This window comes from Fukomys damarensis, unplaced genomic scaffold, assembly GCF_012274545.1.
Source record: "Fukomys damarensis isolate Sample0158 unplaced genomic scaffold, DMR_v1.0_HiC HiC_scaffold_1, whole genome shotgun sequence".
Taxonomy (NCBI): Eukaryota; Metazoa; Chordata; class Mammalia; order Rodentia; family Bathyergidae; genus Fukomys; species Fukomys damarensis.
Window position 1 is genome coordinate 62,690,966 of NW_022900913.1, and position 17,425 is coordinate 62,708,390.

The 17,425-nt window shown below is 41.0% G+C and overlaps 1 protein-coding gene across 2 annotated transcripts; it reads right to left on the bottom strand.

Moving 5' to 3' along the window:
• Positions 1-450: 450 nt before the first annotated feature.
• On the bottom strand, positions 451-6,503 carry LOC104865813 (mannose-binding protein A-like). Of its 2 annotated transcripts, none has more exons than XM_010629563.2 (5): positions 6,401-6,500; positions 4,727-4,914; positions 4,341-4,457; positions 3,494-3,568; positions 451-2,872 (listed from the first exon to the last, which is right to left on the bottom strand). In XM_010629563.2, exons 2-5 carry the CDS (start codon positions 4,908-4,910, stop codon positions 2,499-2,501), a joined length of 750 nt encoding a protein of 249 aa, XP_010627865.1. In that variant the 5' UTR covers positions 4,911-4,914; positions 6,401-6,500; the 3' UTR covers positions 451-2,498. The 2 variants fall into 2 exon arrangements, with proteins under 2 accessions (XP_010627865.1, XP_010627864.1); XM_010629562.3 differs by having other exon boundaries at positions 454-2,872; positions 4,727-4,918; positions 6,401-6,503.
• Positions 6,504-17,425: the final 10,922 nt, after the last annotated feature.

Sequence of the window (17,425 nt, forward strand, 5' to 3'; positions counted from 1 at the left end):
GGGGGGGTCCTGGCTCCTGGAAGTGTCCGGAGCACAGACCATTTACACAACAGCAAGCAAACAACCTTCCAGGTCAGAGATCTGCCTTGACATACACCCTGGGGTCAAGTCCAAGGCCTGACCGCTGGTGCTGGCTGGTCACAGGGAGGAAAGGAAGTTTCACAGATGTAATTCTGGACCTCCAGCTGGGACCCTAAGTCCCACCTTTGGCTTGGGCATGGCACAGTGTCAGCAGCAGTCCTGAGAGACTTTAAAGAAAGATTATAGGGCCAGGCATGGAGGCACACACCTGTAATCCCAGCACTCGGGAGGCTGAGGTAGGAGGACTGCTGTGAGTTCAAGACCAGCCTAGGCTACATAGTGAGTTCCAGGTCAGTCTCAACTACATAGTGAGATCTTGTCTCAAAAAACTAAAAAAAAAAAAAAAAAAAGAAAGAAGAAAGACTATAGGAATAAAGCTCTGGGATTCCAGGATCAAGATTTGGTAGATATTTCTGCTGTGTGACACAAGATGAGTGACAGGCACCTTGGCTATGTCCATAGGAGAACCTTGATTCACTGATTCACACACTAACTTAAACCAAAGTCCCCAACTCTATAACTTGCCCTTCCAACTTCCCCAGCCTGGCTTTCTATAGGGTTCACAAATGGCTGATACATACTTAGCCCACAATTAGCTTGCACACTACTGACAGGCAATAAAAATTGAAGCTCGTCTTCAAATTATGCAGTTATGCTTCTGCAGTGGGTCCACAGTCGGTCTTCACGTGCAGTCATTGATTCATACAGCTTTCAGAGTGAAGCCTCAATGAAGACTGAGGTACAAACAGGGAAAGTTAGGAAAGCACTTGGTGCACAGGGAGGCAACCTCCACCTGCAGTCTCCTGCTTTGAAACTCTGAACCGCCCAGCCCCCTGGCTCTCTGTCCTTCAGCCCTAATGTGGTACAGAGATCCTACCCAGGCCTTCTTCTCCAAAGGCATGGTCAAGGGCTAGACCCCCAGCTACAAACTTCTGACCACCAGCTTCCTTCACAGGATGCTCAGAGTTATGACTTCAGTTTCTTCTTTTGTACATAGGCTTAAAAGGAATCCTTTATTTTACAATTAACTCCATTTCTCCCAGGCTAAATGGCAGAATCAGAAAGTGAAGCTGGGTAGGTAGTTTGTCTCAATCCTAGACTGAAGTCAGAATAGTGGCTGTGGGTGACATTTAGAGAGAGGAGTTGTTGCAGGAATGTCAGGTGCTGAGAACAAGTCCTATTCATGCTTGAGCTTATGGAGAAGTCTTCATGCCCTGGACAAGCAAGAAGAAGGAATCAGCAAGGCATCTCCGAGGGGTAGGGCGTGGGGTGAGGTTATGAGCCAGAGAGGACATTGCCTGGGTGGCATGGAGAGCTGCCATGCAAGGGTGTAAGGCTGGTAATGAAGAAATGGGATGGTGGGTAGGTGGCAGAAGGAACAAACAGAAGCCACCTGGGGGAGGATGGAACACTTGAGTTGGCCTTGCAAGTCTGCATCTCCCATTCTTTAATGCTGGCAAAGAAGCTCTGGTCCACCCTGGGTCTTGTGCTATTTTACAGCTACAGACATAGTATTAGAAGGGAGACATTTATCCCAGGGAAGGTCTGCCTTTCATAAAACAAAGTGTCAGAGCGACCAGTCAGTTCCCTCTTCTTTGTCTTGGCTGTAAGAAAATTTAGATGGAAGTCTTCTGCTTGGTCACAGTAACTCCTGTTTTGGGTCATCTTTGGTTATCTTTGGTCATCTGAATCATCTTTTTTCTGAGTTTCTAGCCTATCTTTTTCTATTTGCTTTAATTCATGGTTTCATTGGTGCTTCTAAATTTTAAGCCGTTTCCCACAACTTTGGCAAACAGATCTGAACGGGAAGAAGAGACTCGTTCATCACAAAAACACTCTGCTCCTAGTACCCAAGTATAGCACCTTGACAAGAGCCTCGTGGGACTGAAAACGCAGCCATGTGACAGTCTCGGTGTGCTAGAGGTCTAGAGCTCAAGCTCTGCCACCTCCTCCCTGATGGTCCAATGCTTATACACGTCCCACCACCCAGGCCCCACCCCTTCCTGAATAGTCCTGCAGCAGGAGACCAGCTGGCTGGAAAAAACACCACTCACACTCACTTTTCAGGGGCCAATCAGTTCATCCATTTGTAATTTTTTTAACATATCCATTCAACAAATATTCATCAAGCACTTATTAACTACAAGGTGTTTTTCCTTGGCTCAGGACTGTGCTTCTAGCAAAAGCAGTGTGGCTTTCCCCCGGGCTGACCAGATGCCTGCACCCCATTATCAGCTTCTCTTCACTTCTTCATCCCTAGGATAAATATGTCCCCTCCATACTCTCCACAGAGGAATAGCTGAACACTGGGCAAGGGGAAAAGTAGTACCAAATTCTCTTCTGAAGCATCAGCAAGCCCATCAAAAGCCAGGAAGGAGACTAAGGGCCAAGGACCAAGGACAGAGTCCAGAGCAGCTTCAGGCTGAGAACTCGCAGACTGCCAGGTAGGCATTGGTGCAGGAGATGTCATTCCAGAGCCCGTCCCTCAGCATAAGGACACAGTCCTCCCCCGTGCCGTGGTCATTAGGCTCATCTTTCTTCCAGTTGCTATAGGCCAGCTGCCCTCCTGTCACGTACATGAACTGGCCTTCAGTCACCTCATCCGTGATGCCCAGAAAGACATTGTCATTGGCCACCTCTTGGATAGCTTTGTTCTCCTCAGCATTCCTGGGGGTGGCCACAGTGGCCCCAAGCTCTGTGCATAGATTCTTCACCTTGGCAAAAATTGTCTTTTCACCATTCGTCACGTAGAACTTTTTCCCAGACTTTTTGCCCAAAGAGAAGTCTTGCACTGAAATCATAAAAAACAGATGAGGCTGACAGTCTGGACCCTACTGAAGACTGAAAAAGTCCCTCTCTGAGAATTTAGGACTCTGCAAATAGCCTCATGCCCAACCCCTTCAGGCCAGAGCCTCGGAAGAAAGAAGGTGCCACCTGCAGAGCCAGAGAAGGGACACCAGGAAACCAGCCTGGATTCTCCCGCGGAATCCCACACTTAACACCAACATCCATTAAAAACTGTCCCAGCAGGTGGATATAGCAGGATGTGCTTGGGCCTCACCACCAGGTGTAGTAGGCACAGTGGATGTGGAGGAAGGAACAGAGTTTGGAGACCACAGCACTTCATTCACCTCTGCCTCTCATCCTTGCTAGTTAGGTGATGTTGAAGGAGTTCCTTACACTTCATGAACTTCTTATTCCTTGCCTTGTCCATAAATATAACAATAACCACTATCAGGTGGTAAAAGAACTGAATAAAACCATATTATTAGAGAATGCAAACCAAGCACAAGCCCAGGCCCTGTAAGTACATATTCATAAGTATCTGCTCTTTGCCATTCTTCCCAAATGTAGTTTATATTGAAGAAAATTGTGAGTGCCAAAAACAATTGGGAGCAGAGAAAAAGCTTACACTTTTTGATGTGGTCCAGTTCTGATTTCAAGTTTCTTATTTCTCTTTCTAAGTTAGCCAGCTTACTATTGACAACTGCAAAATAACAGAAAATTTGGCATTTATTGAAAAGAACTTAAATTATAAAGCAAAACATTAGAAGAAAACTGGCTTAATAAAAAGTAAGCTTATTTCAGAAAAATAAGAAAGCTAAAAGAGGCAAGTATAAAAATAAATAAATAACTGTATTCCTGCCTCCCCAGATATATAATAGCTACTCGCAAAAACTTGTGTGTATTCAGTAGTTCTGGATCTTTTCTTTCTATAGTGCTTAAATGTTATTATGTTGTAATAATTTATAAGATAATATCCAGCTCTTTCTTTTTGAAAATTATCTTTGTGATTCCTTTTCATTTCTTATTCCAGGTAAATTCTTTAAAACTTTTATTATTTTACAGGCTGGTGGACAAATATTAAGCAGAGGGTGGTTGTTTTTCTTTGTCTTCACACAATTTTACCTTACACTGAGTTGCTACGCTGTTTGCTATTACCAAGGGTTTCATGGGGCAGACCGTTTTCATGCTGCTCCTGGAACGCTGGGCACAAGCACAATACCAGAAAGAGCCCATTTTCTTTCCTGCAGCTGGAGCCACACACTGTGTTTTCAGCTGAATAAAAGCCAGGTCCCACCTCCTTCTGAGGTCCAATGAGGCAGTGGCCCTGCAGCATCTGGAAGTCAGGCCCCAAGGGACACTAGGCCAGGAAGCAAAGTCTAGCATCTTTCAATGAAACCACAAGAAAGGGGGCTTCTCCCACCTGCCCCCAAGTTCCCAGGGTCCTGGACCCCTCAGGCAGCGGTGCTCCTCACCGGAAATGTCTCCACTTTCTCCTTTTTGGCCTTTGATTCCTGTAAGTCCAGGATTCCCTGTTTTCCCTGGAGGCCCAAGCTTCCCGGGAGGCCCCTGCAAGCCTCTGAGCCCTTGACCTGTTGAGACACCAAGGAAACACGACCAGGAGTCTATTGTAGTTTTCCTTCTCCAGAAGCTCACCTTGATTCACACTTATCTTCGGGACAATTACACATCATTGATTCCTATGTGGAAATGTGGGAGCCATGGGAGTCTGAGTACCCTGGCCTGACTCAGAATAATCACAGTGAAAGCTGAGCTTCCCCAGGTCTCTGTGCTCATCCTTACACAGGACAGCACCCTGACGGAGCCAGAGACTTAGAAAGCCAGAGCACTCTGTCCTTACCTGGGTCTCCCTTCTCCCCCTTGGGTCCGTCTCGGCCATCCCGGCCTGGGGTGCCATTAGTGACGGGGATGCCACAGGTGATCACGGAACAGGCCTTCTGGCTTTCTTCACAGGCTTTTATTTCTGAGGGCTTTGCTTTTACCACACACAGGAGAAGTATGGGGAACAATGGAAACAGCAGCATGGTTCTTACTTGGAAAAGAGAAAGTCAAAGGAAAGAATTCCCACTCATTTTAGTTAGTCAACATCTGCTACCTCCCGTGGTGTGCTGCCTTCTGTGCTGGGGACAGCAGACTGGGAGAGAAATATTCTACCCCAGGCTGTTAGGAAAACAGGCAAGTAAAAAATATGAGCATCAGAGCAGTGGTGAAAACAGGCAGATGCAACAGGGACATGGCCCATTCTCCTGCAGGTCCCAGGGCCTCCACTAGCATAAGGCTTAGTGGTTAGGTATCATGTCGCCAGGAATCCTGTACAATATGTGAATTATAAACTGGCCCTGCTCCTGGCAGTCTGGTACAAAGTTAGGGAGCTCACAGGCTCCATTATTTCTCCACTTCCTTTCTTGGCCCCCGGAGCCTCGTTCTCCCTCTTCTTTCCACTTGTACCGGCCCTAGAGTTAGACCAAATGGTAGCAGGTGACTGACACCACAAGATCCACTTCTTAGCCAGACATGGTGTATGAAATACACTCTCCCATTTCAGATAAAATCTCTGTTTCACACACCGACCAGGCTCATGCATGCTCAGAGCCACAGTTTCCACAACAGCTTGTAAACCATTTTATGCAGTGCCTCTTTTTTATGACAGGAACTTGCTGGGGGCTCAGCGTCCAAAGTGCCCTAAGGCAGGATCTGACCCTCAAAATGGAAAGATTTTTGGTCACTGACCCTGTCCAGATGAGACATCCCCTGGTTCAAGATTTCCCACCACCGGGCCATGTCTGCCAGGCAGAACCTAGGCTCCTGAAAATCCTGTTCACTCAGGCGTGGTGGGCGTCTCCTCTGGGCAGTGCACAGATGCTCCAAGTTCTTTTTTGTTTTGTTTTGTTTTTGTACGGGAGATCAAACTCGGGCCCTTGCACTTGCGAGGCAGGTGGCAGAAGCACGGAGCCAAATCCCCTGCCCTTCAAGTTCTGAGCCCCCCTCTCTCCACCAGTCAGGTTCCTATCACCTTTGGTGGAGCTGAGCTGGCCTCTCTTCCAGCCCTGCCTCCACAGAGTTCCATCTCCACTCTGCTCAAGCCTCCGTTACCAATGTGTCCGACCCTATTGCCCTGGCCCTTGCCTGCCTTGGCCTGTGAACCTTCCCCCACTCCTGCACTTGGTGGTGCGAGATGCCCAGATGGAAGGGACCTTTCATTATGATCACATTCTTCTCCACCTTTCCCCTATCTTTTACTTCACCTGTTGGTGCTGGAGATAACAGGCAGAGCTGAGCTTGTTGCTGGTATACACATGCTTCACTTCTAGCCCTCCCCTTGAAACAAAATGCCCCTTAGTACGCAGATGGTCAGCTGGATCCAAGAAAGACACAGATGACCCAGATTGATAGAAAGAAGCTCAGGTGGACCTGTTGACCCCACTACAGCCCCTGCCTTCACCTCACCAGGTTCAGGCTGGAAGGCCAGGCTCTCCACCCAGGGCCCCACCTCTTTCCTCCAGAAATGACTTACGAGAGCTTCTGTAGAACACAGAGATGGTGGCAGGGGTGACAACCCTTCAGCACAGGCTTCTGGCAACTGTTTCCACGATGCTGGGCCAAATTAACCTGGTGAGCAGGAGGAGCACTGCACTGGCCTTTAACCCCAGATTAATAAACAACCACCCCTAGGACTGCTGCAACAGCGCAGGTCTCCAGCATGGTGCTGGGCAGCTCTCTACTTCTACACCCTCAAGCTCTCCTTCAGCTACCCTCTCCCACATTCCATCCCTATGGCTCAGCTGGCCTAATCCTCTAAAGTATTAAGCTCTTGACATATTCTTTCTAGATATTTATTGCCCCCAAATACATAAGCACTGTACCAAACACACATATGGTCACGTGCATACAAACACACATACACATTTTGACGTAGAAAAGAAAATGTTCAAGGGAAGGGAAAGAGGGAGGAAAAGGGAGGGGATGAGGATAAAAAAAGAATGGAAGGAAAACAACAGAAACGAAGTTTTGTAAAGGCAGGAGGAGAAGACTTGAAGGGAAGGGAGAGAAGTAGAAAAATGAATTAATATATATCAGGTACAGGTACAAATTCATCATGATGAATGTGGTCATTATGTATATTAAAAGTACAGAAATAAAAATTCGTTTTAAAAATAAATGAATAAAATAAAAAAGCACACACACACACACACACACACAGAGTGCACTTCTGTTTCAGTTTTTCTGACTAGTTTGCCACTCTGTTTGTGCTTTATTTATTGTAGGGCTGGAATGGGGAGGTTAAAGACCTACAACCCTCGGTCACCTGGCTCCTTCTCATTCAGAGAAGAGTACTTTCAGGTGTCATCTTGGCATTCATGGAGCTGGGCATGAGGGGTGAAATATTTGTAGAGAACTTAAATTCAAAGCTGAGTGTGAGCATTTGCACAATTGTCCTCTCTGATAGATATTTCCCCCTAACTGCACCTCGTCAGTTGTTGGCATTTAGATTTTAGCTTAAATACTGTCTGAGGAGGAAGGATGGTTCCAACCATTTAATTTGAATAAACTGCTCTGTTGATAAATTGTCACTTTAGTGTTCACAAGAGCCTGATGGAACACGTGAGACCCCTGCATGATGACCTCAGAGCATCCGCCTGGCTGCTCTATGGCTACAGGTCATGTATTTATCAGTGCTGTGCCTGTTCTTGGGGAAGGGCTAGGTTTAATTCACTTCCTTTTCCCCAAAGTGCAACCCAGAAGTAGGCACATGGGAAGGTCCTGGTGAGACTGGGGAAAGAAGAAGGGTCCTGGAGCAGAACAGATGCCAGGCCAGTCTGCAGCTCCTCCGGGCCTCCTTTCTGGAGTGTCCAGGGCTTATCACCAGAGGCTGTTGTGACCTTGGATGTCTCCCTTTCCTCAAACTCACATTCACTGCTTGAAACACTTCATCTCATCAAACAACTCAAGATGTTTGCTTTTTTCTTGGTAGGGATCAGGGACAGGTCACTTCCCTTTGACTCTGTTTTATGATTGGTATTTCGGCTTCTCAAGGGACATCAGCTTATGTACCTTCAAGTCACTATACCTTGCCCAGCACCCCTCCCATTCCTGTCACAGAAGCCTGCCAGATACCAAGAGAGCCCCATTGTTAAGAAGCCAACTTTCAATGCTGTTTCCTAACGTCCTGGATACACTCGTGCAGGGTCTATTAATTCAATTTGCCAATGTTCAAAGGACAAAGGACATTGAATCTATATATCAAATAGGTGATTTCCCAAAAGAGTGGGAATTTGAAATGGAGGGATGCACATAAAACCAGGACCCTAAGCATTCTATAGACTCAGAGATCTGGTGGGAAGAAAATTCTCTCTTAGGAATATAGATCCATAGGGCTGTAGTTGCATAAGATCTAGGGTTTGAATTCATGATGGTATTGTTATTATCACTGTTTGCTACTTACGCTAAGATGAAAAACTGTGTTTCAGATGGCCCAGTTTGTCACAGCCTAGTTCACTGTGCAGACATAAAAGCAAGAGACCCTTACCTTTAACCGAAACACTCCAGGATTTTCTCAGGGAGAGTAGACAAATAGTGTTCACTCTCTAAAAAAATCAGCAAACTGTGCAGGAGATCAACAGAGTGAGAGCTGACAGAAACAAGCCTCGGAAATAGTCCTACAAAGACCATGGACTTCCTATGACAGGTAATTAACACATAGCCAGCCCCCGGTCTGTGGGGTCTATATCTGCAGATTCAGCCCTTTTATTATCAAAACTCTCATTAGGACAATGGTGGTTATGACTCTGTTGAACACATTGGACTCTTTTCTCGTCATTATTCTTTAAACAATGCAGTATAACAACTATCTACATATAGTTAAGTGTTATAAGGAATCTAGAGATGATTTAATATATATGGAAGGTGGGTATAAGTTATATGCAAATACTGTACTTTTATATAGCAAATTGAGGATCTGTGGAGTTTAGTATATACAGGGGTATGGAAATTAATTCCCTCTAGACATCAAGGGATGGCTGCATTTTTAAAAAGGAGGTGTAATTAAAAAATAAATAAAAACTAAATGAATGATCTAGGATAATGAAGCAACTACAATTAGTTATGAAATAATTGTTTCTTTGGAAAAATACCCGTACATTTTGCAAATGTGACTATGATACTTTGAATTATATTGTCTCCAATTTCTTGCTTACTCCTCATTATATAAATATACATGCATATTCTTTGCTATAGTACTTTCCAGAGGCTCCCACTGGGTGATGTAGAGAAAATACCCCAGCGCTGTGGATATTTGGCTTGGCCAAGTGACCAGAACAGATAAGAAAGGTGAAGCAGACTCAAGCTTGCTTACAGGAAAAATATGATCTTTTGTGTTTCTTTCCAACCGCAGAAAGACTATGCCCCCAGTAGTCATTAACATCAGGATAATTACATGAAACAGAGTAGACGCAAATTCACCTGAAAGCCCAGAGTCCAGCCCACTGCAGCTGAGTCCAGGAAACCTGAGATCAGCATACTGGTTGACCCAGAACAATAAACAAAAGCGTGTGTCGTCATTGCCACCTGATTTAGAGACTTACTGTTGCATAGACTGAATGATGCATTACCAACAATTAAAGGAAAAAGTATGAGAGATAAACAAATTAGGAAGGAAAGGAAGCATTATACTCATATAGATGGTGTCTTAGTCACTTTCCCACTTCTGAGACACAATATCAACACTTGCAGTTTAAAGGGAGGAGAAGTTTATTTTCAGCTCACAGTTTCAGAAGCCTCAGTCCATGTTCAACAGGTTAAACACAGGAAGGGCCTGGTGGAAGGGCCTGGGCAGAGGAAAGATGCTCACATCATGTTGGCCAGGAAGCAGAGAGGAAAATGATAGATCCTTCCAGATCATGTCCTCCAATCGCTCCCTTTTCTGCCCTGACCCCATCTCCTAGCAAGTTAGCTATAAACTACCATGATTAAATTATCTTCCAAAAGCTCTGTCAGTGAGTTCATGAGGCCTTTGGGGGAACATTTTCTTTTTTCAATCTTATTGAGTTTATTGGTACTTTTTAAGTATACAATACAGCTACATTCAACATGGGGATCTTGTACCCCTACATGACACATTGGTTCTAATTTCCCCATACCCGTACCCTCCCTTCACCCCCTCCACCCTCCCCTATTTACAAAGACTTTGTTTCCATTTTTTCCTTTTCTCATATTTTTCTTGTCTCTTTTTTTCCTGTCCCCTACTTTTCCCACTTCCCCTACACCTTTAACCCTTTTCTTCTTATTTCACATTATCAGTTATACAATTTGTATACAGTTATATAATTTACACTTTTAGTTTTTCACACCAGAGAAACTATTTGGTATTTATACATGTGTGTCTTACTTATTTCACTTAAGAGTATGGCCTCAATATGCATCCATTTTCCTATGAATGACTCTAGTTTCTCCTTCTTTGTGCCTGAGTATACTTTATTTTATAGAAAATCCACATCTTTATCCAGTCTCCAACTGATGGCAACTGGGCTGTTTCCAAGTTTTAGCTATTACAAACTGTGCCGCTATAAACATATATATCACTGTGCTGTGATTCTTTTAATTCTTGATGACACTCTATATTGTTGTTTTGTTTTGGGTTTGTTTTTTTTTGCTACCGGGGATCGAACTTGGGCCCTTGAGCTTGAAAGGCAGACGGCGGAACCACTGTGCTAAATAGCTGGCCAACACTCTGTATTGTTTGCCAGTATCTTGTGGAGGACTTTTGCATCTATGTTCATTAAGGAGATTGGCCTGCAGTTCTCTTTTTTGGTTGGGTCTTTCCCTGGTTTTGGAATCAAAGTAACACTTACTTCCAGGAATGAATTTGGAAGTATTGCTTCCCTTTTAATTTCATTGAAAAAAATTAAAGAGTAGTGGCAGTACTTCTTCTCTAAGTATTCTGTAAAATTCAGCAGTGAATCCATCAGAACCTGGGCTTCTCCTCATTGGTAAACTTTTAATTACATATTCAATTTCACTGATTGTATTGGGGGTGTTTAGAATTTTTTTATCTTCTTTGTTCAACTTTGGTAATTTACAAGTATGAAGAAATCTGTCCATTTCTTCTGTTTTCCATTTTATTAGAGTACAGTTTCTTGAAGTAGGTATTGATGATCCTCTGGATTTCTACTGGATCTGTTGTGACTTCACCTTTTTCATTCCTAACTGCATGGATCTAAGCCTTTTCTTTCCTTTTTTTTTTTTTTTGAAAAAGTTGGCTAAGGTTCTATCAATTTTATTTATTTTTTCAAAAAACCAACTCTTTGATTCACTAATTTTTTGTATCATTCTCTTAGTTTCCATTGCATTGATTTCTGCTCTGATCTTTATAATTTCCTCCCTTGTACGACCTTTGGGTTTGTCATGCTCTTCTTTTTCTAGGAGCCTAAGTTTCATCATTAGGTTGTTTATTTGAGCTCGCTCTGTTTTCCTAGTGTGGGAATTCACTGCTATAAATTTTCCACAAAGAACTGCTTTCATTGTGTCCCATAGATTCCTGTATGTTGTATTGGCATTATCATTTGTTTGTAAAAACTGTCTAATTTCTTCTTTAATTTCCTCTGTGACCCATTGATTGTTCAGGAGAGTGTTGTTCAATTTCCATGTGTTTATGAAGTTTTTATGGTTTCTCATGCTATTGATATCCAATTTAATTGCACTGTGGTCTGATAATATGCATGGGATAACTTCAATTCCTTTGCATTTATTTAAATATGTTCTATGAACTAGTATGTGGTCTATTTTGGAGAATGACCCATGTGCAGCCGAACAGAATGTATTTTCTGATTTTGTGGGGTGGAACACTCTGTAGACATCTATTAAGTCCATTTGTTCAATAGCTTGGTTCAGTTCTAGTATCTTGTTGTTGATTTTTTTGTCTAGATGATCTATTTTGACAGTGGGGTATTTAGGTCTTCCAGTACAATTGTATTAGTACTTATTTTGTTTTTCATGTCCTTTAATAATTGTTTTATATAGTTGGGGGCATTAATATTTGGTGCATATATATTTATTATTGTCATCTCTTCCTCATGGATTGTTCCCTTTACAAGTATGTAGTGGCCTTCTTTGTCTGTCTTAATCAGATTTGGTTTGAAATTTACTTTGTCAGTTAATAAGATAGCTACCCCTGCTTTTTTCTGTTTTCCTATCACATGAAATGTTTTCCATCCTTTTGCTTTAGTCTATAAGTTTCTTTTTGAACTAGGTGTGTTTCTTGTATACAACATATTGTTGGATTTTACTTCTTTATCCATTCTTCCAGTCTATTTCTTTTGATTGGTGAATTGAGGTCATTGACATTGATGGTTATAACTGATATGTATTGACTTATCATTGTCATGTTACTGTCCTGTTCTTGGCTCTTTTTAATTTTTCCCCCTCTCCCTTCAGATTGTTGTCTTGCCTAATTGATTTGTTCTGTTGGACCTCATGGTGTGGTGACCCTCATTGTCTTTTACTAGGATATTGTTTAGAATTGTTGGAACATTCTTGATTTAAACTGTAACAGATGGTATTAACATTATAAAATTATACTATGTGCAATTGATTTTATAGCAATATATTTGAAAACTGAATAAAATAGATATTAGAAGGCAACTTAGAATTATTTAAATTGGCCCAAGAAGTATAAGAATGATTACTATATCATTGATTGTATAGAATTTAAAAATAATCAACCAGTGAAACAGGTAATTCAGGGGACCATCTGAACTTCTCCCTATTTTATATTTGTTATGGCATGTGTCTAGATGTCCTCTCAAAGCCTCATGTGGTCATAGGTGGGCCTTTTCAGAGGTGGCTGCATTGGAGTATGTGACACTGAGATTGACTCATGGTGCAATACTAGGCTCAAAGGCACTAGGATTAGGATGTGAGTGCTACCTATCCTTAAGCCTGGATAAGATATAAGATAGAAAGAGCTATGGGTGTCCCTTGTTGCTTTGCTGACTTCTGCCCACCATGAACTGTTTCTCTTCTGTGATGTCTCCCTGCCTTGGAGCCAACTGATTATGAACTGAAACCTCTACAAACTGTAAGACAAATAAACCTTTCCTCCTTATATTTTGGGAGTTGAGTATTTTGTCTCAACAACAAGAAAAGTACTATGATATTATTCATCTTTAATTTTGTTCATTTGTATATATTTGTGTACATTCTTTGACTTTCTCATATAAGCAAAACCATGTGATATTTAAGTTTGTGACTTATTTCACTTAACACTCTATTCTCAAGTTGCATCCATTTACTTATGAATTCCTCAAGTTTATCTTTATGGCAGAGTAGTACTCCACTGTGTACAAAAACCACATTTTCCTAATCCATTCATCTATTGATGGATACATATGCTGTTTCCAAGATCTAGCTATTATAAATTGTGCTGCTACAGATATGCATATGCATTAAACCCTGTAACATGATGATTTTAACTTTTTGGGGAAGATATCAAGAAGGGGCTACCTGGATCAAGTGGAATTCTTACTTGTAATATATATGCTAATTAGTTTCATTTATACTACTAATTTCTCCTAATTCACTGAAAAGTAAGTTTTGTACTAATATGTTTGTTTCTTCTTTGTAAGAGAATCTTTTTCCATGTCTTTAACTCTGAGTAACTACTTTGAAGATAACAAATACACAGTGTATTACTTGTTATTATTCTCTAATTTTTCTGTTTTATTTTATATTTTCATAAAATAAAAAATTACAAAGAAAAAATTACCAACTGCCCTCTATATTGCTCCAAATAGTTTTGATTTTTACCACATCTTTAGAGAAGAAATAATATCTCTCTCATATAAGTGGCTTCTATACAAAACAAAGACTTAGTTAAAATGATTAACTAAATGCATAAATAAGAATGGATAGCTGGGCATGGTAGCACATGCCTGTAATCCCAGCACTTGGGAGGCTGAGGTGCTACATTAGCATTCAAGGCCAGTCTGAACTATATAACGAGACCGTGTCTCAAAGAAAAAAAAGAATAAAGACAGACCAAAACAAGGGAAGTAAATTATAACTGCAGATGCAAAAAAAATAACTTAAAAATAGCTATTAAAGTCCTACAATGAATTGAAGATTAATAACACAGTCTCTAGAATCTCACTACCTGCTTTCATTAGCCTTTGAATTAGCTTCATGATCTTTGCCAGGTCACTTTAACCTCTTTGGGTCTCAATACTATTCTTATTTATAATTAGGGACAACAGGAGTATCTATAAATTAGCATTAACAAAGGTTACATGAATTAATACAAGTACAGTCCCTGGCATATAGCAACTGATGAGAATCATCAGATCAAGCAAGGTGTATCTCATGGATGCAAGGATAATTCAATACTATAAATAAATTCATACAATTCACTAATTTATATTAAGTTTTATTTGAAGTCTAAACTCAGGTATGAACAAGTTTGAAGTTTGATACTCTGTTCTTGAAACTAATATATAGTCTTAGATTCTTTGTCATGTGTTCTTCCCAGACCTCTGCAATGCCAAAAACTTCTGGGATTGTTAAAACACAGTACAAACATATAGTTTTGCACTCAAGTTTTCTCATTAAGATCTTTGATTTCACATCTGATTTTTTGCCAATTGGGGCATAAAGTGGAAGCTAGGTTAAAGCAGAAGTTGGGTAGCAGCCTGCTCACTCACTTTTTTGCAGGTGTAGATGGTGAAGAAAATGCCACGGCCAAAGGTGGGCAACACCTGCTCAAACCTAGAACAAGCAGCATTTAATTTTGGTTTTGATTGGGTGGGGTTTTTTTTTGGTACTGGGGACTGAGCTCAGGAATTTGTGTGTGCAAGGTAGGGAGTGGAACCACTGAGCTAAATTCCCAGCCCTATTTTTTGGATTTTTGAGTCAGCGTCTCCCTTTATAGTTCAAACTGACCCTGAGTTCACTATGTAGCCCAGACTGGCCTCTAACTTGAGGTGATACTCCTGTCCCAGCCTCCTAAGTGCTGAGATAATAGGCATGCCCCACCATGCCTGGCTCACAAGCAGTGCTATTAATGGCAAAATGCAAGAAATGTTCCAAGGGCATATTAAGAGCCTCATGTATCATTGGATTTCTCAACAGCATAGAGGAGCTCCTGGACCTTATAAAAAGATAAACATTCAAGAATAGGAATTATGAATACCATAAAGGAATAGCAAATATTCCATTGTTTATAAAGATAATCACATATTTATAAAACAGAAAATGATCAATTATATTTGAAGTAGTAGGGGATAAAATGAGAATCTAAAGATATAATTGGGTATTATAAGGTTAACAAAAAACAAGCAAGTCTTTTCACAAACCACCAATAATTTGTTTTATTTTTTCAATAATTAATTTTAAAACATAGAATCAGTGGGGATCAAACTCGAGTACTTGCACTTGCAAGGCAGGAAGCGGAACCACTGAGCCAAATCCCTGGCCCTACTTTAGTTTTCTGAGACAGAATCTTGCTATATAGTCCGAGCTGGCGTCAAACTCAACCCTACATCCTCCTGTCTCACCCTCCAAAGTGTTGGATTATAGGCAGGGTCCATCATATCCAGCAGAAGATTATTTGAGGTCAGCCTGGGTGAGATAGTGAGACCCCATCTCAAAAATAAGTGAAGAAACAAAGTAAAACTTTGAACATTTTTTGTTTGAACTTCATCCTTTTATTCTTGACAGTTGTAATAATTATATGTGTTAACCAAATTTCTGTGAGGAATATTTTCATGGTTTTCATTACATCTAACTGTGAAGACTAACCTAAACTGCCACTGTTATGAAAATCTGAGAATTGTAATTGTGAAAAAAATATTAAGGGAATCTTAGAAGTATAGGATACTGTATAGAAGTATAGGTTACAGTGACTGCTTCCTGCTATTCACCATCTAATAACCTTTCCATGAAGTATAGTTTTATATAACAGAAGTTTATGGAAGGAGATTGATATAATTGCCTCAGAAGAAATATTTTATGTGGATTTTTGTTTTTATTTTTATTAGTTTTGCTGGTTAGGTGGATACAGTTGACCTTTCACTTTTTAATGGAGCCACTTTTTGTTAATCACTCCCTTGTAAAGTGGAAAGTTCTGGGCTCCTTATCTACTATTCTTGTACTTGTCTCAGGCCAAATAATTCATGCTGTGATTCTTATGAAACTTGTATGAAGATGCCCTGATTTATACTGATGGACCAGAGGAATTCTGCCATGTGATCTGTATAGCTCCAGATAATTTGAAAGATCCTTTTTAAGAGCACTAGTTTTCTTCTTCTGTAAGGGGAATGATAGCATTCTATCTAAAATCTGGGGAAGTAGACTTACTACACTTAAATGCGGGTTATAGCTGTAGAAATTTTGATTAGCTTTTATCCGAAGTGCCTTAAGTAGACTCTTAATTTACTTTTCTAATAATTGTTTAAATATCATTAATTATGCATTTTTAAGATTCTATTCAAAATGACACATTACAGTGGCAAAGATAACTAGATGTCTGGCTGTTTGCTTTTTTACCTTATCAAGAAAACTTTTACAACCTAAAAATAAGTAAGTAAGTAAATAAATAAATAATAAAACATAGGATTAAAATGGCAAATAAAACCTGAAAATAAACCTAAAAAGAAATGAGAAAACATCCATTTTCAGAAGCTGAGCCTGAAAACAAAGAATATGTATTTTTCCTTTTTAATTGTTTTTGAGGGGTGTTCAATAATTTATATGCTTGGCCCTGAGAACATATGACAGAGTGATAAGATTAAAAATTTGCGTTCACAAAAAATGAGAAATAAATAGTACCCTTCATTCCCATTTTGTTTTCTGGGTTTTGATCTAGAGTTTCCTCTGTCCAAGAAAAGAAGTATATAGATACTGTCATGTTGGAAGGTATGTTGGAATGTGTTGGAAGGTGAGAGGGTGGGAGGAGAGGGAGTTTTCTGGAGATGAGATGCATATGTGGTTCCCCTCCAAAGGGATGTGGTCCCCCTCCCCATAGCCCTTGGGCAGGAGGCATAGTCTCGTTCCCTAGAGACCTAGGGACTGCACCCTGGCTCTCACTTCCAAACTATCTGGGGTGTCCAAGTTGGGGTGGGGTGGACACATAATACCACAGATGGAGCGCATGACCTTGGACCCAGAGTTATCCTGACAATGATGTTCATATGTTCTTCCAGATGTTTCTACAGCTCCCCTCCCCACTATGTCCCCTGAAAGAGGAGATCAGATTGCCCCTCCTGCAAAATAAGAAAATCATATCCTGAGATTGAATTTTCCTGTTTTCTGGCAAGTGGGAACTCAAAGCCAGAGCTAATTTGACTTACATAAATACAGAAATGTGATGTTGCTTGAAACAAAAGCAACAGAAATTCATATTAACACAGATGATTTATTACACTTAATCTCTGCTCAGTTTGAGAGTTGAAGTGGTTATGAGCATGAACTTCAGATGGATTTGAATCCATGCTCTGCCACTTGCTGTATATGACAATATTCAAGACATTTAACCTCCCTAAAGCCTTAATGT